Here is a 24,197-nt window from a genome sequence, read left to right on the forward strand (position 1 = left end):
GTGTTACATGTGACCACAGCCTCAGTATTACCAGCATACCCTGCGTTATGTTTGACCGCAGCCTCAGTATTACCAGCATACCCCGCGTTATGTTTGACCGCAGCCTCAGTATTACCAGCATACCCCGCGTTACGTGTGACCGCAGCCTCAGTATTACCAGCATACCCCGCGTTACATGTGACCGCAGCCTCAGTATTACCAGTATACCCCGCGTTACCTGTGACTGCAGCCTCTGTATTACTAGCATACCCTGGGTTACGTGTGATCACAGCCTCAGTATTACCAGTATACTCCGTGTTACGTGTGACTGCAGCCTCAGTATTATCAGCATACCCCCCGTCATGATGTCCAAATTGCAGATTCATCACCATTTTAATGCACAAACATTTGAATAAAAAGTGATGAAGTTCTTCACTTCACAAACTGATATCACTGAAAACATCAGCTTCTCCAGCTCCGTACATTAAAGTTTAAAAAAGTAAGAGGTGTGTGAAACCGAGCCTGTAATAAAAAGAATGCAACTTTTTTTGTCATTTATACCACATTTGGAATTTTTCTCCAGCTTCCTAGTGCACTGCACGGAATATTAACACTTAAAGGGTTAAAGGCCAGACCATTTTCATCTTTGATTTTCCATTTTTACTTCTGTGTCTTTAAAAATCCATAACTATGTTATTTCCATGTACAGAGCTGTATGAGGCTTGTTTTCTGCATAACAAATTGTACTTCCTAGTGATGGTATTTAATATTCTATGCCATGTACTGGAAAGCGGGAAAAAATCTCAATGGGGTAAAAAAAACATACTTATGCCATTTTTTTTGTGGGCTACGCATGTATGGCTTTCACTGTATGCTCCAAATCATACATCCCCTTAATTCCTTGGGTAAGTGTGATCACGAGGACACCAAAATCATAAAGCTTTTATTCAGTTTTTATATAAAAAAATGAACCTTTGGTACAAAAAAAGAAATGTCTTAAAGGGGTTTTCCCACGAAGACAAGTTAGGCCCTATCCATGGGATAGGGCATAACTTACTGATCAGCAGGGTTTCAGTGCAGATTGCAAAAACGAGGGGTCCCACTGACCTTTCTTTACTGTATTTGCAGGCCGTAAGGGCTTCTCGTTCCTACCAATTACCGGTCACTATGTCTGTAGACACGGTGATCGGGGCAGGGTGGCGGCTGTTCCTGACAGTTGGAAGGAGAATAGATTAGTTATGTCTGCAGTGTCCAGTTAGGGGTGACCCCAACACTATGCTGGTCCTGACACAATCGAAGGTATCACCATGTGTTGCTGCTCTCCAGAAGGGATAGTCGTCAAGAGAGTCAGGGTCTGCAGTGAACTGACCAAAAAAGTGTTCTGATGGGCTAGCTGTCCCTCTGTTTCTCAGAGGGTTTCTGAGCTGTCCCAAAGGCTGGGAGTAGAAATGGGCAAATCGATTCTAAAGATTCTAACTTCAGTTAGAATTTCAGGACAAATTCGATTTCGTCACGAAGTCGAAGTTTATGCTGATTCGCGGGAACTAAGTTGTTTTTCCCCCCTCTTTTTTCAGCTAAATGGGTGCGAGAACAATGTGTTACATGGGCAGAGAACTCTGGGAAGGAGAAAGGAACACCCACGATGACATCTGCAGACCTGTAAGCCAATCAGAGACCGGCGGGCTTATGTGGTGTCACACAGCCCTATAAAACCCAGCCATTTTCAATCTCAGCACTTCACACTTCATGTAGCATCCAGCTGCTGCCACTGTACTATGTGATTCTTGCTGCAATCCCTGGATGTTCTTTAAGGGGGATTTGTATACCCCAAATAGCAGTTCTATTTAGTGACAAAATCGAATAGGAAGAAATCTGTTTGATATTCATGCATCTGCAGTGGTGGGATGTCAGTTGTGGGGTATCTGTATAACGCAAATTGCCATACCTTTTTGTGGCTATACACAGCCAGATTTACGTGTGAAATCCACATAGTTTATAAACCACTATGTCAGACAGAAAGGTGGCAGGTGGAGCAGGTAGAGGTGGCAGCACAGTAAGGGGACGTCGCAGCAGGGGTCACTCTGTGAGGCCAGAACTGCCGTTGTCATCTTGCGGCAGTGTGTTGATCAACAACCCAAAGGTTGTTGAATGGTTGACTAGGTCATCCAATTCCTCAAATATGACATCTGCAGCCAAGAGTCTGTGGGTTCCTGTCCCGCAGGCAGAGAGCTTGTAGGTGGTCTGGGCTCAGCGCCACTATTCAGCGAGGACGAAGTGTTTGAAGACAGTCAGCAGCTGCTTGGCAGTGAAGAGTGGGGGCAGACTTCCGCTGCTTCCTGCAGTAGGCAGGCTGTGCATACTGACACCGTTGAGGAGAGTAGCAATGACCGGGAAATGCAAATTGACGATGATGTAGCCGATCGCATTTGGGAGCGGGGTGTAGCAGGGGATTCATCATCGTCGGGCAAAGAGAGTGTCAGCTTGCGGAGCAGGCAGCAAGTCACTACTGTGGCCGTGAGTCAGCAGGGTGTCAGCAGTGCGAGGACGGGAGCCAAACGTCCGCGGGGTACAAATCCCTATTCGCAGGTCCAAGTAAGCAGTGGTACAGGGGCTCAGCGAGGCAGCGGCGGTAGTAGTTGCTCAGTGCAGAGTGTTGGTGGTAAAATTACCACCTCGGCGGTGTGGCAGTTTTTTGTAAAGACACCAGAGGAGCCGAGCATGGGTATATGTCGTATCTACGGGCAGAAAGTGAAGCGTGGCCAGGGAGCTAACCTTGGCACCACGGCCCTGCGCCAACACATGCAGCGTCACGATCCAATGGCCTGGGAGAAACGGGCGGTCCAAACAGCTGCGGTCCATCCTGCAGGCGCAGCAACAGCTTATCATTTTCTTCCAAGGTGCACGGCAGCGCGGACGTGTGGAGCTGTAATTATGGTCAGGGCCAGTACATGTCCTTTACGGCCCACTGGGTGAATGTGCTTCCCGCCCAGCCACACCAACAACTTCCACAAGAGACGGCGCTTTCTCCTCCACATTGTCAAACTGCTGCTCCTACTCCAGTGTCCGCCTCCTCCTCCTCCTTCTCCACCACCACCTCAGCCTCCACAAGTGCTGCTCCATCATACCACATGTGCAGGGCACAGCGGTGTCAGGCAGTTCTACACCTGGTTTGCCTGGGCGAACAAAGTCACAAAGGGGAGGAACTGCTCCGCGTCATGCAGGAAGAAATCAATGTGTGGCTTTCTCCGCGACAACTAAAAATTGGAACCATGGTGACAGACAATGGGAGGAACATGGTGTCCGTGCTGCACCGAGGAGGGATGGCCCTGCATGGCGCATGTGTTCAATCTGGTAGTCAACAAGTTCCTGAAGTATTACACCCATCTGCAAGACATTCTAAAAATGGGCAGGACACTGTGCACGCACTTCAGCCATTCTTACAAAGCCAAACACACCCTCCTCGAGTTGCAGCATCAGAACGGCCTACCCCAACATAGTCAGATATGCGATGTTTCCACCCATTGGAATTCCAGCCTCCATATGTTAGACCGCCTGTATGAGCAGAGAACAGCCATTAATGATTTTCTTGATGATGCAAGCGGACCGTAGTACTCCCCTGTGTAACTTTGCTGTCATCCACTGGCAGCTCATGCGTGACACCTGCCGTTTTCTCAGGCCCGCTTGTCCATCCGTAATGTGGAGAGACTGACCTTTGTCAAGATGAATCAGGCTTGGATCAGCCAGAATTTCAACTCACCAATGCCTAATGGATCAGATTTGGTGTAGCGGAAGTGGTACTTATGACGGTCGGCGCACACGGTCTCACATACACAGAATGTTAGGTGAAGGATTTTTATTTGGTATCTCTGGTACACTAACCCTAATGCATCAGATTAGATCAGCCATGACGCCTCCTCCAAACGTTGAGAAATGAGTCGGGGTTCTACCTACCTCAGCCACTATTCTGATGCTGCCACCCACCTGATGCCACACATCTGCTGCCAGTTGCTCCATCTGCCTCCTACCATCTTTAACAGGGACTGGAATTGTCCGCCACCTCCACACTATATCATTGTGCCACCGTGCAGGCTCCTGCTGCTGCTGCTACTAATCCCACCAACACATGATATCAATGTGCCACTCTGCGGGCTCCTGATGCTACTGATGCCACCTACACATTATATCATTGTGCCACCCTTCGGGCTCCTGCTGCTTCTGATGCGACCTTCACACTATATCATTGTGTCACTCTGCGGGCCCCTGCTGCTTCTGATGCCACCTTCACACTATATCATTGTGCCACTCTGCTGGCTCCTGCTGCTGCTTCTGATGCCACCAACACTCTATATCATTGTGCCACCCTGCGGGCTCCTGCTGCTGCTGCTGCTACTAATCCCACCAACACACAACATAATTGTGCCACTCTGCGAGCTCCTGCTGCTTCTGATGCCACCATCACACTATATCATTGTGCCACTCTGCGGGCTCCTGCTGCTTCTGATGCCACCTTCACACTATATCATTGTGCCACCCTGTGGGCTCCTGCTGCTTCTGATGCCACCAACACACTATATCATTGTGCCACCCTGCGGGCTCCTGCTGCTCCTGATGCCACCTCCACACTATATCATTGTGCCACTCTGTGGGCTCCTGCTGCTTCTGATGCCACCTTCACACTATATCATTGTGCCACTCTGCGGGCTCCTGCTGATGCTGCTTCTGATGCCACCTTCACACTATATCATTGTGCCACCCTGTGGGCTCCTGCTGCTGCTGCTTCTGATGCCACCTTCACACTATATTATGGTGCCACTCTGCTGGCTCCTGCTGCTACTGATGCCACCAACACACTATGTCATTGTGCCACCCTGCGGGCTCCTGCTGCTGCTTCTACAGATGCCACCAACACACTATATCATTGTGCCACCCTGCGGGCTCCTGCTGCTTCTGATGCCACCTTCACACTATATCATTGTGCCTCCCTGCAGGCTCCTGCTGCTACTGATCCCACCAGCACACTATATCATTGTGCCACTCTGCGGGCTCCTGCTGCTGCTGCTTCTGATGCCATCTTCACACTACATCATTGTGCCACCCTGCAAGCTCCTGCTGCTACTGATCCCACCAACACACGATATCATTGTGCCACTCTGTGGGCTCCTGCTGCTACTGATGCCACCTACACACTATATCATTGTGCCACTCTGCGGGCTCCTGCTGCTGCTTCTGATGCCACCAACACGCTATATCATTGTGCCACCCTGCGGGCTCCTGCTGCTTCTGATGCGACCTTCACACTATATCATTGTGCCACCCTGCGGGCTCCAGCTGCTGAGGCTTCTGATGCCAACTTCACACTATATCATGGTGCCACTCTGCAGGCTCTTGCTGCTACTGATGCCACCAACACACTATATCATTGTGCCACCCTGCAGGCTCCTGCTGCTTTTACTGATTCTACCAACACACAATATCATTGTGCCACTCTGCGGGCTCCTGCTGCTACTGATGCCACCTCCACACTATATCATTCTGCCACTCCGTGGCTTTCCCTGTTGCTGCCACCATGCTGCTGACACCTGTGGACTCCTGCTGCTGCTTCTTCTGCCGCCACCTCCACACTCTTGTCATTGTGCCACTTTGTGGCCTCCTGTTGCTGCTGCTGCCGCCACCTTCACACTCTAATCATTGTGCCACTTTGTAGCCTCCCGTTGCTGCTGCTGCTTCTGCTGCCGTCACCTCCACACTCTTATCATTGTGCCACTTTGTGGCCTCCTGTTGCTGCTGCTGCTGCTGCCACCTCCGCACTATATAACTGTGCCACTCTATGGCTTTCCCTGTTGCTGCCACTATGTTGCTGCCCCCTGTGGGAGCCTGCTGCTGACGCCACCTCCACACTATATCATTGTGCCACTCTGTGGCTTTCCCTGTTGCTGCCACCATGTTGCTGCCCCCTGTGGGCTCCTGCCGCTGCCGCCACCTCCGCACTCTTATCATTCTGCCACTCTGTGGCTTTCCATGTTGCTGCCACCTGTGGGCTCCTGCTGCTGCTTCTGCTGCCGCCATCTCCACACTCTTATCATTGTGCCACTTTGTGACCTCCTACTGCTGCTTCTGCTGCCGCCACCTCCACACTCTTATCATTGTGCCACTTTGTGGCCTCCTGTTGCTGCTTCTGCTGCCGCCACCTCCACACTCTTATTATTGTGCCACTTTGTGGCCTCCTGTTGCTGCTGCTGCTGCCACCTCCACACTATATATCTGTGCCACTCTGTGGCTTTCCCTGTTGCTGGCACCATGTTGCTGCTACCTGTGGGATGCTGCTGCTGATGCCACCTCCACACTATATCATTGTGCCACTCTGTGGCTTTCCCTGTTGCTGACACCATGTTGCTGACACCTGTGGGCTTCTGCTGCTGCCGCCACCTCCACACTCTTATCATTGTGCCACTCTGTGGCTTTCCATGTTGCTGCCACCATGTTGCTACCACCTGTGGGCTCCTGCTGCTGCTTCTGCTGCCGCCACCTCCACACTCTTATCATTGTGCCACATTGTGGCCTACCATGTTTCCGCCACCTCCATAATTTGTCATTGTGCCACTCTCTCACCTCATGATGCTGCCGCCACCTCCACACTCTTATCATTGTGCCACTTTGTGGCCTCCTGTTGCTGCTGCTGCTTCTGCTGCCGCCACCTCCACACTCTTATCATTGTGCCACTTTGTGGCCTCCTGTTGCTGCTGCCACCTCCACACTATATAACTGTGCCACTCTGTGGCTTTCCCTGTTGCTGCCACCATGTTGCTGCCACCTGTGGGATCCTGCTGCTGATGCCACCTCCACACTATATCATTGTGCCACTCTGTGGCTTTCCCTGTTGCTGCCACCATGTTGCTGACACCTGTGGGCTCCTGCTGCTGCCGCCACCTCCACACTCTTATCATTGTGCCACTCTGTGGCTTTCCATGTTGCTGCCACCATGTTGCTGCCACCTGTGGGCTCCTGCTGCTGCTTCTGCTGCCGCCACCTCCACACTCTTATCATTGTGCCACATTGTGGCCTACCATGTTTCCACCACCTCCATAATTTGTCATTGTGCCACTCTCTGACCTCATGATGCTGCCGCTACCTCCACACTCTTATCATTGTGCCACTTTGTGGCCTCCTGTTGCTGCTGCTGCTTCTGCTGCCGCCACCTCCACACTCTTATCATTGTGCCACTTTGTGGCCTCCTGTTGCTGCTGCCACCTCCACACTATATAACTGTGCCACTCTGTGGCTTTCCCTGTTGCTGCCACCATGTTGCTGCCACCTGTGGGATCCTGCTGCTGATGCCACCTCCACACTATATCATTGTGCCACTCTGTGGCTTTCCCTGTTGCTGCCACCATGTTGCTGACACCTGTGGGCTCCTGCTGCTGTCGCCACCTCCACACTCTTATCATTGTGCCACTCTGTGGCTTTCCATGTTGCTGCCACCATGTTGCTGCCACCTGTGGGCTCCTGCTGCTGCTTCTGCTGCCGCCACCTCCACACTCTTATCATTGTGCCACATTGTGGCCTACCATGTTTCCGCCACCTCCATAATTTGTCATTGTGCCACTCTCTCACCTCATGATGCTGCCGCCACCTCCACACTCTTATCATTGTGCCACTTTGTGGCCTCCTGTTGCTGCTGCTGCTTCTGCTGCCGCCACCTCCACACTCTTATCATTGTGCCACTTTGTGGCCTCCTGTTGCTGCTGCCACCTCCACACTATATAACTGTGCCACTCTGTGGCTTTCCCTGTTGCTGCCACCTGTGGGATCCTGCTGCTGATGCCACCTCCACACTACATCATTGTGCCACTCTGTGGCTTTCCCTGTTGCTGCCACCATGTTGCTGACACCTGTGGGCTCCTGCTGCTGCCGCCACCTCCGCACTCTTATCATTCTGCCACTCTGTGGCTTTCCATGTTGCTGCCACCTGTGGGCTCCTGCTGCTGCTTCTTCTGCCACCACCTCCACACTCTTATCATTGTGCCACATTGTGGCCCACCATGTTTCCGCCACCTCCATAATTTGTCATTGTGCCACTCTCTGACCACATGATGCTGCCGCCACCTCCACACTCTGTCACTGTGCCACTCTGCAGCCTACTCATGCTGCTGCCAACTGACCGCTGTCTCCCTGGAACACCCTGTGATTTCCATAATGCTGTTTTCACCCTCCACCGCTCTATGATTTTGCCACTATGTTTAGTTTTCCCCTTCATTTCATCTGTCAGAAGGATGAAAAGCTGCAGGATTGATAGCCAAAAGCAGTAGTGGGTACATAACACAGAGGACATGCAAGTATCCCATGTCTGTTCTGGATCAACTCCTGTTTGTTTTTGGCTTTAGCAATACTGATGGATTATTGACCGATTGAAAGAGGACACTGACGCGTGAAAAGAAGGGCAAAATGATCAGTGACGTCAATGCAAAATTACTGCTGCCCCCCTCTCCACTCTTTTGAGGAGTTTCTACATGTATCTACATGTTTCTACGTGTTTAACAGAACAGGTTCTGTCGTAATCTATGGAATCATCTCATTAAAAAGAGTGCACTCTGTGATGTTATAGTGGGATCCTGACCCTCAGCTCGGTCCTTTCGAGCTGGCACAGACGTTACCTTGTCAGGCTGCGTTCCCGCTTCGTTTATTTGGGGAAGTTGGCCTATGTAAGTGCACATGGAAGTGAAGAGTGAAGCGATTCTAAGAGCGGCGGCTGTCATGTGCATGTCATACTAAAACACAGCATTGTTTGAAGACCAAACCACGCTCCCTATGCATATTTAAGCATGGTACAATGTTCTACAACACCCCACAGGCTCTCTGCAGCCAGGAAATACCTGTTTTTAACGTGATTCGTTATGATTTCATTCGGGTCGAATCTAATTTTTCGAAAAATTCAGCGAATCGGGACAAAACGAATTTCAAGAAATTCGCCCATCTCTAGCTGGGAGCCTAGGGTCTATGGCAGAATATCCCCATCTGAGGTTCTTCTTCTGGTTGTTTAGGCAGTCAAGCACTCTTCTCTACTCTAAGTACTGTTCCCAAACTGCAGGCCATGAGGGACTGGAACTGTTCTGTTTATATACCTTCCACTGAGGAGAAGTGGATACATTTCAGCACAAGCAATAACAAAGCATTCTCCCATAGACTTACACTGGGGGACTTGTATCTTTATTTCTGCTAGTTAAATTGTCTCAATTTTTTGTCGTCTTTTGTCGTTTTTGCAACTTTTCACTGCGACTTTTGCTGTCGTTTTTTAAGTACACCTTGGTCTGCACCTTGTGCCTTATGTATCTATATTTTCCAGATGTTCCGTGTGACTTTTCACTTATGTATCACTTTTTTTGCTTATTTTTGCGACTGTTTAGGTGCAAATCTGCACCTGGTCCAGGGCAGGTGCAAAGGAAGGATTTTTTTCATGGACCCTGTTTTAACATGTATATTGGAATGATTTCACATGGTATCTTGCTTAAAATTTTGCACAGTAACCCTTTTTTTGAAAATTCGTAAATTTTTGCATTTACATTTTTTTTTTAATTTATTGGTTACTTCTAAGAGTGAGGTCACACGTGGCATTTTGGTTGCGTTTTGAAATGCATTACAACATTTGCAATGTAAACCGCAACATTAACGCATGCATTAACATCGCGTTTACCATGTGTTTTGTAAACGCAAATGTTGACATTAATGTAATTAGGCAAATCACCTCTCCTCAGCTGTTGTAATGTGTTTCAAAACGCAATTAAAACGCAATCATAACACAATGGGGGTCATTTACTAAGGGCCCGAATCGCGTTTTCCCGACGTGTTACCCGAATATTTCCGATTTGCGCCGATTGTACCTGAATTGCCCCGGGATTGTGTCGCACGCGATCGGATTGTGGCGCATCGGCGCCGGCATGCGCGCGACGGAAATCGGGGGGCGTGGCCGAACGAAAACCCGACGTATTCGGAAAAACCGCCGCATTTAAAAACCGAAAAAGTGTCGCTTGGGGACCGCTTACCTTCACCTGGTCCGAGGTGGTGCATTCCGGCGCGTGGAGATGATTTTCAGCGCAGCAGCGCCACCTGGTGGACGGCGGAGGAACTGCCTTCATGAATCCCGGCCGGACCCGAATCCAGAGCAGAGAACGCGCCGCTGGATCGCGAATGGGCCGGGTAAGTAAATTTGCCCCAATGTGTGAGCTCACCCTTAGCCTCACATGTTGTCATCTCCCTGGGGTGTGACTACAGTGCTTAAACATGGAGGGCACAGCCTCAAATCCAAAATTTACAGTAGTGTCCACTCCTGCATATACCGTATTTTTTGGACTATAAGGCGCACCGGACTATAAGGCACACCATCAATAAATGCCTGCTAAAACATCTAGGTTCATATATAAGGCGCTCTGGATTATAAGGCGCACCTGATTATAAGGATAAATGACCAGCAGGTGGCAGACCTGTGCACAATTCAAGGCAGCTGTTGTCTGTAAGTATGGTTCATATATAAGGCGCACTGGACTATAAGGCGCACCTTTGATTTCTGAGGAAATCAAAGGATTTTTTGTGCGCCTTATAGTCCGAGAAATACGGTAACCCCCTCACGTGGCTTGTGTCCATGTGAATTTGAGACGTTTGCAACAAAAAGTCTCAAAAAGAAGCCAAAATTTGCGCCTGCCAGGACAGGAAAAACTGAACATGTATCACAAGTAAAAAGTCATGATCATACATAAGGCTCAAAAAAGAGCTGCCAAATGTCTAAAAAATTCACCAAAGAAAGAAAAAACTATGAAACATGCCCCCCATTGCGTCCCCATAATTATCTATAATTAACATCACCTGTCAGGCTGTCTGAGATTGTGGTAAACAAGTCATCCAAATCAACCTCTACTTACTAGCTCTAGAATATTACTGGCTTCTCTTTAGTTACAGATATACAGTAAGAAATGCAAGTTAACCTTAATGTAAAATAAAGTAAGAAGCTGAGTTTGTATAGGGGAAATATTAAAATATCCCAAATTTCCAAAGTTCAATGCTACTCTGATCCAAGGCATTACATGTCCTCCACAAATCTGGATTTTATGGAGGAGGCAGGAAGAACCCATTACTGAAAGCAGATCATAAAAAGTCCGGTTTTAAGTTTGCAAAAAGTTATGTAGGAGACACATCGAGCACCTGGTCAAATGAGACCAAAATTTAGTTTTGTTACCTAAATACCAAATGCTATGTGGGGGGATAAGTCAAGACTTTTTCAGTGAAACTAGTTTCAGCATGGACTGGGAAGGAGCTGATGGGAGGATGGATGGAGCTAAATACCGGGTAATCCTGGAGGACTACCTGTTGAAGACTACAAAACACTTGAGTATGAGACGTAGGTTCACCTTCTAGCACAGTGATCCCCAACCTTTTTTTGCCAAAAGACCGGTTGTAAAGATAATTTTCTCGGGGGACCGGTGGGTGGGGGGATGCAGTCTGGTGTTATAGTTTTACAGTCAAAAATGTATGTTTGCATGCCCCACCATAACTCCCTGTGTGCCTAGCTTATATTGTCCCATTTCCTGAATAAGCATCCCCCACTTATATTGTCTCTTTTCCTGCATCATGCCTTCCTCCCATGTCCCCTTTACTTTAGCTTCCCCATCCTCTGCTTTCAATGTCCCCTTTCCCAGCCGAACTCTGTGAGAAGAAAAAATTACCCCTAATACCTTCTTCATTCCCCTGCAGCAGTCTTCTCTTCCGCATTAATGCATGGTTCTATTGTTGGTAGACATGATGTGATGACATCATGACGCTTTTTTTTGTTTTCACAAAACGGACCGGTGGTTGGGGAACACTGTTCTTGCAGGACAATGACTCTAAACATTCAGACACAGCTACTATAAAATGGTTTACAACAACATATGTGCAAAGTTGCTAGAGACATCCTCCAACATACTCACAACTGTCATTGCAGCTAATTGTTGTCCTAAAAAATATTTTCTCAATGGGGGCTGAAAACATATGCAAAAACATATAATTTTCTTAACATTTTACAAATATATGATATTCTGTTAAATAATGTCATATCAGTGAAATAAATTTGTGGCTATAACTTTTATGTGAAAAAGTTAAAAGGATATGAATACTTTTGCCATGCATTGTGTATAATTCTGCCAAATTGGAAACAAATTCATATTAAAAAAAAGAAGATACCAATTTTTTTGCATTCCTCCTTAACTCTGTCCCCCGCAGCTCTCAGTATTGCCCCTGAGACACCTGTAAAGACAGAAATTAATACATTCAGGATGGTAACTGAGGCTTTACATTTTGATTCCACAAAACGAAAAAAAATTGGAAACTCCATTAGTTACCTTAGCATGGAAATATTCCTTCTATAACCACAAGCCATAACTTTTTTGTTTAGCGCTGTACAGGGCTGTATGAGCCTTGTTTTCTCCGTAACAATTTGTACTTCCCAGTCTCCGTATTTATTATCCCATGCTACGTACTGGGAAGCTGGGAAAAATTCCAAATGCGGTGAGATTGACATTTGGGCCATTTTCTTCTGGATTTTGTTTTTAAGACTTTCCCTTTGTGTTCCAGATGCAACACCACCTTATTCATTGGTTCGGTACGAAAAAAAAAGTCTAGAAGCCAAAAGCTCCTTCATACTTTGGTGTATGCGGAGATGCATTAAGTGTCATTTTTTGCAGCAGAGGCTTTGGTGTCCTATTGCTACCAGTTTGGGGACTATGCAAAATGGCTCCAAAAGTGATGATTCTGTCACTATGTTTCGTAATGGGGTTCACCAACATGACTATTGGTTTTTCTATTGGAATACACTGAGCATTTTGGGATGCAGCTAACATGTTTGTTTGTTTAAACATTTCTGCTTTTTTAACCCCTTAAGGACGCAGCCATTTTGTAGCTTAAGGCTCAGTCCCATTTTTTGGATTCTGACCTGCGTCTCTTTATATGGTTATAACTTTTGAACACTGTTACTTATCTAAACGATTCTGAGATTGTTTTTCCCCCACATGTTGTACTTCATTTTAGTGGTAAATTTTGGCTGATAAGTTTTGAGTTTATTTACAAAAAAATGAAAAAATTAGGAATTTTTAGAAAAATTCAAAATGATCGCGTTTTCAGGCAGATAGATCTACCACCTAAATAAGTTGGCGCATAACATTTCCCATATGTCTACTTTACATTTTCATAAATTTTGAAATGTTTGGATAATTTATTTTGACATTACGTGGCTTACAAATCGAATAGCGATTTTCCGTATTTTCAGAATTGACTGTTTTGGGGATAAATACTGTTTGAAATTAAGTTTTACATATTTAGCATTAAAACCCCCCTATATAATCAACCCATTTTCAAATCTGCCCCCCTCAAGCTATCAGAAACAGCTTTTACGAAGATTGTTAACTCCTTGAGATCTTCATAGTAATTATCAAAATGGAGGTGAAATTTAGAATGGTCAAATTTTATACGTTTATACGTTCATTTAGCCCTAAAATTTACACATTTCCAAAAGATAAAAAGAGAAAACCAACCATACAATTTGTTCTTCAATTTCTCTTGAGTGCAGAGACCCCCCACAGCGAGGCGCAGAAGGGAAGAAGCGCCCTGCAGCTGCCAGGATTTTAGTTTCCTCATTGGCCCCTTTTGAAGGCTATAAAATTTTTACTTTTTCGTTATTGGGGCGATGTGATTGTATTTTTTTTGCGGGATGAGATTCTTTTTCCAGTGTTACCATTTTGGGGTCGGTTTCTCCTATTGTTGAAAATTTAGGAACTTTTTTTGAGGTCACGAGAAGAAAAGCATCAATTCTGTACTGGATTTTTTACTTTTTTTTTTTCGTGTTCACCGTATAGACTAATAATCATGTTATCTTTATTCTATGGGTCGATACGATTACGGGGACCAGACATGAATATTTTTTCTTATGTTTTACTAAATTTGCCAAATAAAACCCTAATTTGCATCGCCGTCTTCCAAGTGGCAGAACATTGTTACATTTTTGGCTACAGAGCTGGTTGATGGCTTGTTTTTTTTTTGCGGGACATGTTGTACTTTGCAACAATATCTTTCTGGAGTACATATGGAGTACTTTTTATTGCATTTTTAGTGGGATTCAATAGGTAAAAATCATAATTTTTGTCGGGTTTTTAAAGTTTTTTTTTTTTACGGTGTTCATCGTACGGGTTCAATAGTTATTTAGTTTTATTCTACGGATTGTTACGGACGCGGTGATACTATATGTGTGGGGTTTGTGTTATGATTTAGACTTTTTTGAGCGTTATATGTCTCTTTATATGTTTTGGGGCTTATGGACATTTTTAGTGATTTATAAAGTAATTTTTTATTAAAAAACTTTTTTTTTTACATTTTTTACTTGATCCACCATGGGACATGAACAAGCAATCATCTGATTGCTTGTTCATGATAATATCCTGCAATACTGTATTGCAGGGTATTAGCAGTGTCCGACACTGTGCCTTTAAGATAACGGGTTAAACACCCGAGTACGGAGCCCACTCCGACCGCGGGTGTTAGCCGGGGATGTCAGCGGTAGATTACCGCTGACATCCCGCGACCCCGATGCCGGTTCGGCTACTGAGCAGAGCTGAACCGGCATCGTCTCTGCGCAGTAGCTGTACTGTGCTGAGCGCTATTAGCGGGACTCAGCTACGGCGCTGAGTGCTAAGGGGTTAAATTTATTTTCTTTTTTAATTGTTAGATTAGGATTTTACTATTTTTAGACCCCCTTGGATACTTGAACCCTAGGAGGTCTGATTGTTTGTTATCATATACTGCAATACAACTATCTTGCAATAAATGGTGATTTTAGTGCTGATCATAACAACCAATTGAAGTTCCCCAATAACTTTATGGGGGGGTTGAAGATCTCCTAGAACATATCTCATACATCCTCAAATACTGGCACTTAGGGGGACCTATTTATCATGTCTATTTAGTTGTCTGATCATCGGTGGATTCTTTCTGTCTATGTTGTCTTTTTAAATGTATTTGTTTTAAAAAGTGTTAATTTATGCTTTCTACATTTTGCTTTTTGTTTGCTTTTTTTTGTGCTGTAACTATCACACCTTTCATCTTCTCATATCTATCTAACTATCTTATATCAATCTATCCATCCTCCTACTATATCTATCCGGTGTGGCAGTGGTTGAGGGGAAACTGTGTATAAGCTGCAGCTTCTGTCTGGTTGATTATTTATTTATATACAAGTCTAGGGAAAACTGAGGGTCTATAGGGAAAGTTAAGAGTGTAGGTGTTGTGTTATTACATTAGTTAGGGCTCCTGGCAGCACATGACCGACTTCTGGTAGCAGCCATGAGAAAATCAGCTGAGAGCAGAGAGAGAGGGGGTGTATCTCACATGTACACTCTCACTCTGTATTCAGCCCAGTGAGGACGGAAAGTGCCTAGTAATGGCCATCTGAGGTATCACTGACAGAGGCCGATAACAGGAGGAAGGCTGCTGAATAGCAGTGAAAGGAGCAAGATTTGGTTAATTAATCCTATTGCAGAAGGGCTTTAAATTGCCCAACGTGCAATACATCAAGAGTTTTTTTTAAAGGATGGTGGTTACTCTTTAACGACGCTGCTCTGTAACACTGAGCACTTCTGTACTTACCATATGGCCGATTCAACGATGCACCTGCTAGGTTCAGAATACAGTCTACTGCCTGATGAGTGATGTCACCTTTAATTAGTTCTATCATTTTTCCGAAAGCAGAGAAGTGGGGGTAACTAGTCTAAATGAAGGGCAGAAAGCATATGTTGGTCAACATTATAGATAGAAAATCACATTATTGTGGGGTAACTTAAAAATAAAGACTTTATCTTACACCATGGAGCTGGTACATGCTCACAAAATTTCATTCACTTTTCTGTTACTGTGATGGAGATCTCCTGGTGTTTCCTACTAGGCCTCAGCTGAAGCCTGTGCTGCCATAATACACTGCTTCTGTCCTGAGGCACTTTATACTAAATCATAAGCCTAGTAAATAAGGCAGCGGTGTCAAACTCATTTCTACTCGAGGCCACATCAAGCTTGTGGTTGCCTTAAAAGGGATGATTGTAATTTTATTACTGTTTGAATGTATCTGTTTAGTAGTTACATTTATACAGCATTACCATTAGAATCATTTGAGGGCAACCAAAAAGCTGAATATATCAAATAATAGTCAATAGCCAATAGTCAGCATGCCCGCCCCAGCATGCCCACCGGTCCTAATACCAACACAGCAGCAGCTAATGGTCATAGTACCCCCACAGCGGCAGCCAATAGTCATTGTAACCCCACAGTAGCAGCCAATGGTCATAGTACCCCTACAGGAGCAGCCAACAGTCATAGTACCCCCACAGGAGCAGCCAACGGTCATAGTACCCCCACAGGAGCAGCCAACGGTCATAGTACCAACACATCAGCATCCAGTGGTCATAGTACCCCCACAGCAGCAGCTAATAGTCATAGTAACCCCACAGCAGCAGCCAATGGTCAGAGTGCCCCCACAGCAGCGGCCGATAGACCGGGTGTCTCCTGGTCGGTAGAAGCCCCTTTCCTGCTGTGAATAAAAAACAAAACATTTACTAATCTTTCCCTGCTTCCTGGAAGCTACAGCAGTCTTCCTTATTACGCCTGTACGTGCCGACTCTGAATCCAGCAGACATGATGATATCCTGACCAGCAGAGAGCCATAGCCAGACATCTGTGGTTTAAGGGGTTTTCCGGCAATCTTGGAAAATCCCCTTGGGGCCGAAGCAGGCCAGATCCTTGCTTAGCATCTCTCTTCCAGCATGGAAGTGATCTCTGCTAGACTTTGGTAACTGCCCAACTGGAAGTGCCAGGGGTCTGAGGACTTCACTAACTGTCATAAGAGCCATCTCTAGGCTGGAGAAGTTAGAGATGCTGAAGACCGGGAGACTCCCACATTTTTAGAGCCGGGAGCCAGAACAGGGCAAGTACAACTTTATTTTTAAGCTGTCTGTTGAAAAATGTCTGGTTTTTCAGGGTCCAACTATGATCCAGAAGCAGCTCAGGTTCCCTCTGTGGTTCCCTCTATGTACATTACCTCTTAATGTAATTCATCTTCAATTGCATGTTATTAAAAAATAATGTTCCTGTGTGAAAATAATTTCCCATAAATGTAGCCATGTGGTCCCTTAGAGACAACTGTCCTTGGATACGACCATGGATGCCGAGGTTATGGCAAATATGAAATGTGTGTTACTGCATGTCCCAAAGCTGTCCTGTGGTCATGAACGCTGAATCCAGGTGTACAAGGATAGGTATATTGTTTCTATTGGTCAACATGGCTACATTTATGAGAATTTCCCCCAGGGAAATATAAAATGTAAAAAACACACACACACAATAGTAATAAATATTTAGAAATAAACAGAAACCCCTCTACACTATAAAAAACACTGCCACAGTTGCCCCATTTTTCCAAGACTATACATATTGGGGCTTATTTACTAAGGGTCCGTGGATCGCATTTCCGTCGGACATCCCGACTTTGCGGGATTTGCGCCGCTGGGACAGGGATTTAGGAGATTGTGTCACACACGATCTGATTTTGGCGCAGTGGCCCCGGCTTTCATGCGACAGAAATCGGGGGGCGGCCGTCGGACGATCCGACTGATTCGGACTAAGCACAGGATTTAATATTCAAATTGTGTTGCAAGCAATGCACTTACACACACCGGGAAGAAGAAGGTGAACTCCGGCGGACCTGAGCGGGAAAGCGACACATGCAGGATATCGGGCCCACGATCTTTGTGAATCGCAAAACAGTGCATTGACGTTGGGTGAACTCCGTCGGCCGGGTAAGTAAATGTGCCCCATTATATATCAAAATGACTGTCACACACAAGGGAATTTATTTATCATGATCATTTTGAGTTAATAAAAAAAATATATATATATGCACTATACATATCTTTATGTGTGTATATATATATATAGTTTTACACATTTTACACATATTGTTTTTGTAACTTTAACTCCAAAGAGAAAATGAAAAAAGAAAATTAGAAAAATTTCCTTAACATTTGTTAATTTTTAACTTTCTTTTTATGTGTCACAGACAAAAATGGCACAATTTTTTTTTAAAAAAAAGTTATGACCCTAAGACCAAAAGGTACAAACATTTGCTAAAAATATCTGTCACTCACCTTGTAATTTTGAAAAAAGCGTTGGTATTTTTCATAAATATTCTGTTCAAAGACAACAATGCTGATCTCAGAAATGACAGTCATTACAGAAGGATCTTTCAGGTAATCTTCTATCCCCTTAATCATGAATCTTACAGAAAGTTCAGGTTTTATTTGACTGTCTCCTTACATGTGTAAAACAGGTAGAAAATGAAAGTTAAAAATCTTAATGCAATGAAATGCACAGAAAACTAGTATATATTACTAATATATACTTGAGTATAAGCCGACCCGAGTATAAGCCGAGACTCCTAATTTTACCACCAAAAACTGGGAAAACCTATTAATTCGAGTATAAGCCGAGGGTGGGAAATGCACTAGTCACAGCCTCTCAGTATATAGCCAGCCAGTCCCATGTAGTATATAGCCAGCCCTCAGTAGTATATAGCCAGACAACCCCCAGTAGTATTTAGTCAGCCAGCCCCCAGGAGTATATAGCCAGCCAGCCCCAGTAGTATACAGCCAGCCCCATGTAGTATACAGCCAGGCTCCATGTAGTATACAGCCAGCAATCTGTGGCCGGCGCACACTATGACGTCATCAGCGGCGATACCGCCTCATCATAGTGTGCGCCGGCCTGCAGATCGCATTGACGTGTCTCTGCCGGCTAATACAGTAAAGAGAAGAAAGAAGACTAGCCGCCCGGAGCCGCGCCGAGCATCATTTTTTTGTGCTGAAAAACTCGGCTTATACACGAGTATATACGGTAAACATTTTTTTAAAATTCTACAAGTCTTCGAAAAAGTTTACTTAGTTGCTTCTCTGTACACACTACTGAAACAGTTTCTGTTCTTAATTCAATCAGGTTTAAAATATATCAGATGTTCAGGATTATTTTATTTGTTTTTATTTGTATAACTTTGGCAACATTTTTCTAGGGATCTATGCCATTTTTTCTTCCACAGTGAAACACTATGATACCCATCGTCAGGCTAAGGGGCATTCCAGATGACTCTGGGGTTTGGCCCCTATTGGGAGTTTGGTATTTCTCCTAACAGGCGGCTCTTGTATCTCCAAATTTGTGGGTTTATTGCCTCTTTTGGGACCAGATATTTACAGCTCTCAAAACATTTGAGAGTCTCTTGCAATTGGAACCTTCACTTACTATTTCCTTGGTTTATGGCATTCTAGTGATGGGGGGGTCAGTGTTTTTGTCATATAATTTTGTTTGCACAGAGACCTGAACTGCTCTTTTATTGATGAACAATGTTGTAAGGTTTATACATTGACCTATAAGGCTTCTGTCTCTTGTCGACTCACTCCAGGAGCTGAAATGTGCAATACTTACACAGTGGTACAAAATCCCAGAGAAGCTACACAAAGTATACCCATGGTTGAAGATGTTTGTTTGTGTTGTGGTGACCTAGTCAACACTATGGTGCATACCTGGTGGGTATATCCCACTTTGGCAAGCTATCTCCAATTTATTATCAGTGAAGAAGTAAAAACAGGTCTGTACTGCACTGCTTGGTCGACACAACAGGTGGATAACGTGTTTCGGGAACTGACTGTTCACTTTGTCAGGTCCAATAATACAAGTTCTAAAGAATAAATGGCCCTAATGCAGGTGCCTAGATATACATATAAAATTACGTACATATATTTCTCAATAAAAATATATATTTTCATCATCCACCCTATTTCTTATATATTTCGGTCCCAGGAGTTAATGTATGAGTAAGTCTTGATGGGACCTGTAGGTTTTTCGAGACATTCAAGTGAGTGAGTTGAAACTAATGTATCGAGTAGCTGTATGGATATAGGTGTAACTAATTACCTTATGTCCGCCGAGATTCAGACACAGTGGGGCTAATTTACTTACTCGATCCTTGCTGTGTGTTGTCCGACGATAATGCATCCTGCCGCGATTTACAAAGATCGTGGCCCGATTTCCTGCATCTGTAGCTTCCCCGTACAGGTCCGCTGGAGTTCACCTTCTTCTTCCCGGTGTATGTAAGTGCATTTCTTATGACACAATTTTAAAGTTAAATCCCGTGCTTAGTCCGGACCCGGCCCGCCCCCCGATTTCTGTTGCATGAAAGTCGGCATGATTGCGCCAAAATCAGATCGTGTGCGACACAATCCCCTTCTAAATACCTGTCCCGGTGGCGTGATCCCCGAAAAGTCGGAAAACCCGATGGAAATGCGGCCGCGGGACCTTTAGTAAATTAGCCCTGTATTATTGGACCTGACGAAGGGAACAGTCCATTCCCGAAACGCGTTGTCCACCTATTTTGTGCATTGTGAATAAAATGTTGTGTCTACCAAACAGCGCAGTATAGACCTGTCTTTACTTCTTCTTCACAGAACGCATTTATCCGATACCTGCCAGTTCCGGATTCCAGGTCACTTGCAGCAGCTTCATGACAATATGTATTAACCTGCCAGATACTATTGTATTAAGTGATTACCTTATTGTATCTCACTCATTGCCTGTGCTGTCTTACATTTTTTTTCTATTCATACAGTCCAATTTATAATGACCGTTGTTGGCCAGAAGTATGACTTGTCAATTTTTCCCAGTCCCAGTTCTAAATTGAAGAAGGGTCTGTTGTGTTTCTTCACAATGGCTGTGAGCAGAGGTGCACCAGCCATGAGGCAAGTTGAGCTTGAGATTTACTTACCCGGTCCCGCCGAGATCCCGCGGCGTGTTGTCCGACGTGGATTCAGGTCTGCCGCGATTCACTAAGCCCGGGCGCCCGAGTTCCTGCATCCGTTGCTGCCTCACCGAGGTCCGCCGGAGTTTACCTGCTTCTTCCTGGTGCATGTGGGTGCTTGATCTTGCGACACAATCCTTTTTTAAATTTCGCGGTTTGTCCGAATCTGTCGGGTTGTCCGACAGCCACCGATTTCTGTTGCATGCATGCCGGCGCCGATGCAACACAATCCACTCACGTGCGCCAAAAACCTGGGTCAATTCGGCCCACAATAGAAATATTTGCGAAACCCGACGGAATCGCGGTCCCGCGGACCGTGAGTAAATGTGCCCCAATGTCTCTTCTCATCTGATGTCAGCACGGGTGTGAGACACTGCATGGAGAACCCATTTACTAAAAAAAATTACCTGATATATTACTACTAGGGAGCACCATTGTAGGGCTCACCTCAGGCAGCTGATAGTTTAGGTTCACCCCTGACTGAGATAGACAATTTCCCAGCTATCTATGGATCTACCGTCAAGGCTACAGTGGATTGAGGCCCTCAATCACATTATGCATATGGAGGAAATTTAAGCTGTAGATGAGAACTTTGGGAACTTTGCTTTTATTATTTACATATTCAAGACCACCTTGGGTCCTTTGTTGACCACTGGCAGTGTGTCTCAGACATCGAGACCTAGATTTGTTCAGTTGTTTCCAGACTCCTCCCTAATTCCCCCCAGCAAATATTGTTTGTCTCTTCCCCCATCGTTTTTTTTTAATAGTTTGATGTTACTGTACCCTTACTGGATCAATTTGTATGACCGTCTATCTTTTATGCCGTTAAATTAAGTGCAGCAGTTTTCTGATCGTAGCGACTTGCCATTGTTTACTTACTGAACAATCGCTGTTTTTACTGATTCTTTTCCTATGAGGAATCTCCTGAAAAGGTTTTGAGCCATAAAAGTATAAATTTTACATTTGTGGCATTTTTTAGAATAATCATATATATTATTAATTATTAAGGATAATTTTTGTTTGTGTCTCTTTATTATTTACCATTACTTTGGGTATTTGGGTGACAATCATCTTGATAATGCTGTTTAGAGGACTGTGTTGGATGCTTTATTTTTTTGTATTTTTTTTCTAAATTGAATTTATATTTTCATAGTTTTTACATTAAAATTTAAAAAATAACAATAAGGTACTTTTTCTGACCAAGGATGCTGACATCAACAAAATTTACCTGTTCCCATTACTGGGAGGCTGACGGTTGCCATGTTCTTGCTGTCACTGACTTTGAGGGCTTTCATCACTGAGGCCACAATGGTGTGGGGTTGTACATTAATTAGATGAATTATTTTGCAACATTTAAGATTTCCAGCTGAGGTCACAGCATAGCCATCATTGGGGAGTCCAGCTAAAAAATACATAAATATTCCACAATGGTAGGAAAAGACAAGTTTCTAACATTAATGGCCAATCCCAAGGGTAGACCATCAATTGTAAAAACCAGGATAACTCCCAAACTGATTTTTAGTAGTCATTTTGACAATTAATCTTTACTTATTGTATAATGAATTGAGTTTAAAATATTTACAATGACTTATAAAGCCGTCCCCTCCATATATCTCTGAACTCATCAGCCAAAACCGTCCCACATGTAATCTCGGTTCCTCACAGGACCTTCAGCTTCACCCTATTACCATGAGCTATTTTCACAACCGTGCATCTCCCATACTCCGGAACTCTCTACCAAAATATGTCAGACTGTCCCCCACTTTCCAAACCTTGAAATGCAACCTGAAAACCCACCTGTTCAGGATCATCTACAACACACAATAACTGCTCTGCTCCCTCACATCATCTCCATCCTCCCTCCCATATAGATTGTTAGCCCTCACGGGCAGGGACTTCCTTCCACTTGTTCAAGATCTCTGTAGTTTTGTATTTTGTACTTGTCATTTGTTTTTGTCTTTATTTAATGTAAGTGAACTTAATGGTGCTCTTTAAGTAAGAGTTTTATAGAGTTTGTGAATGGAAAAAATATTATAAATTAAAAAATCCCTTTAATTCAGAACCAATAATTGAATGGGTTCTTCAGTAATTCTGGAAAATCGTATGGGGCCAAGGACTGATTTGAGGAATAAAAATAAATTGTACTTATCCTACTCCAGATCCTAATTCTAGCCATGTTCCTGATGCCCCTTCACTTTCCTACCTGGGCAGAAAGTGTTGGTGGTCAATCTGTCACGCGATGATTATACTTGTTGGCCCAATGAGGCATCCAATTGGCTACAGCAATTCCATGATCACCAACACTTCCAGCCCAGTCCTTTTGGTGAGAAGGCAACAAGAGCAGCGCTGAAACACAGCCAGTATTTTCCAAAATGAATGAAAACCGCTTTAATTCAGACCCCAGTTGGACAATTACTTACCTCCACTATACTGAGTGCTCCTTGACCACTCCTTAAGAAATTGTTGAGACATGAGCAGGAGAGGGAGAGACTGGCAATGGTGGGTATTCTTGTTCAGTCATGATGCTAAATCTCACTTGTCCTACCTGCTGATTGTTAGCATGGCATGTCCTGCCTATTGGGGGCGCTCTGCATACTGTCATAGTATCATACTGATGTCTTTATTAGGGCCTTTAAAAAGTGAGTTTACTAAATGCAGGATGAGATGGGCAGCATGAAGTTATATTGACGAGTATATATATAGACATGTGACATACCAAGACGTTTACATTCTTCCTTTACCTCCCAACCCGCTGCATTCAAAATGGCTGCAGATACTCCTAGAAATGTCAAAATATATCATTATTAATAAAATGAAGTTACAGGAGAACCCACTTGGGGCAGCTGTCAAAAACACTGGGACTACTCCAAAATGTATCGACCCGGTGATTTCCCCAAAGCTAAGTCTAAATCCCCATACATTAAAAGGGGATGGTGACTCTCTAATAAATATTGACTTTTAAACAAGTCTGTATATGTATCTTTATCTTCGACTCCTCTAAAATTTGCTGGCATTCCCTGTACTCATCATGCCGCTCCTGACAAACAAAAGGCACTACCCTGTAGACGGTTGCAAGTCACATTGGTGACTTAAAGTGACAATATCAGCAGATTTTACCCCATTGAACTACTAATGTCCTCCCTTATATATGTGAAATCTCACCTGTTTACCTATAACAAATCTCCAATAAATTTATGTTAAAACGAGCAGAGAAGAGTCATATTTATTCTGAGATTCATCACTTTCAGAGGTTGTATGTTTAGGGTCACTTCAGAAGCTCCTTTATTTGGTTCTAGCATTTATTAAAGGTAATACCGTA

General features: G+C 44.5%; 1 protein-coding gene across 1 annotated transcript in view; it reads right to left on the reverse strand.

Annotated features, from left to right (window-relative positions):
• The window catches only part of LOC140076015 (protein mono-ADP-ribosyltransferase PARP15-like), a 69,873-nt gene that overhangs the window by 30,155 nt on the left and 15,521 nt on the right, over window positions 1–24,197 (reverse strand). The window contains exons 3-7 of the mRNA XM_072122545.1: window positions 23,595–23,657; window positions 22,107–22,280; window positions 18,183–18,346; window positions 15,637–15,757; window positions 12,187–12,249 (exon numbers count right to left, since the gene is read on the reverse strand). Of these exons, the coding sequence (XP_071978646.1) occupies window positions 12,187–12,249; window positions 15,637–15,757; window positions 18,183–18,346; window positions 22,107–22,280; window positions 23,595–23,657 (585 nt within the window). The remainder of the gene's footprint in view (window positions 1–12,186; window positions 12,250–15,636; window positions 15,758–18,182; window positions 18,347–22,106; window positions 22,281–23,594; window positions 23,658–24,197) is intronic.

This window comes from Engystomops pustulosus, chromosome 8, assembly GCF_040894005.1.
Source record: "Engystomops pustulosus chromosome 8, aEngPut4.maternal, whole genome shotgun sequence".
Taxonomy (NCBI): domain Eukaryota; kingdom Metazoa; phylum Chordata; class Amphibia; order Anura; family Leptodactylidae; genus Engystomops; species Engystomops pustulosus.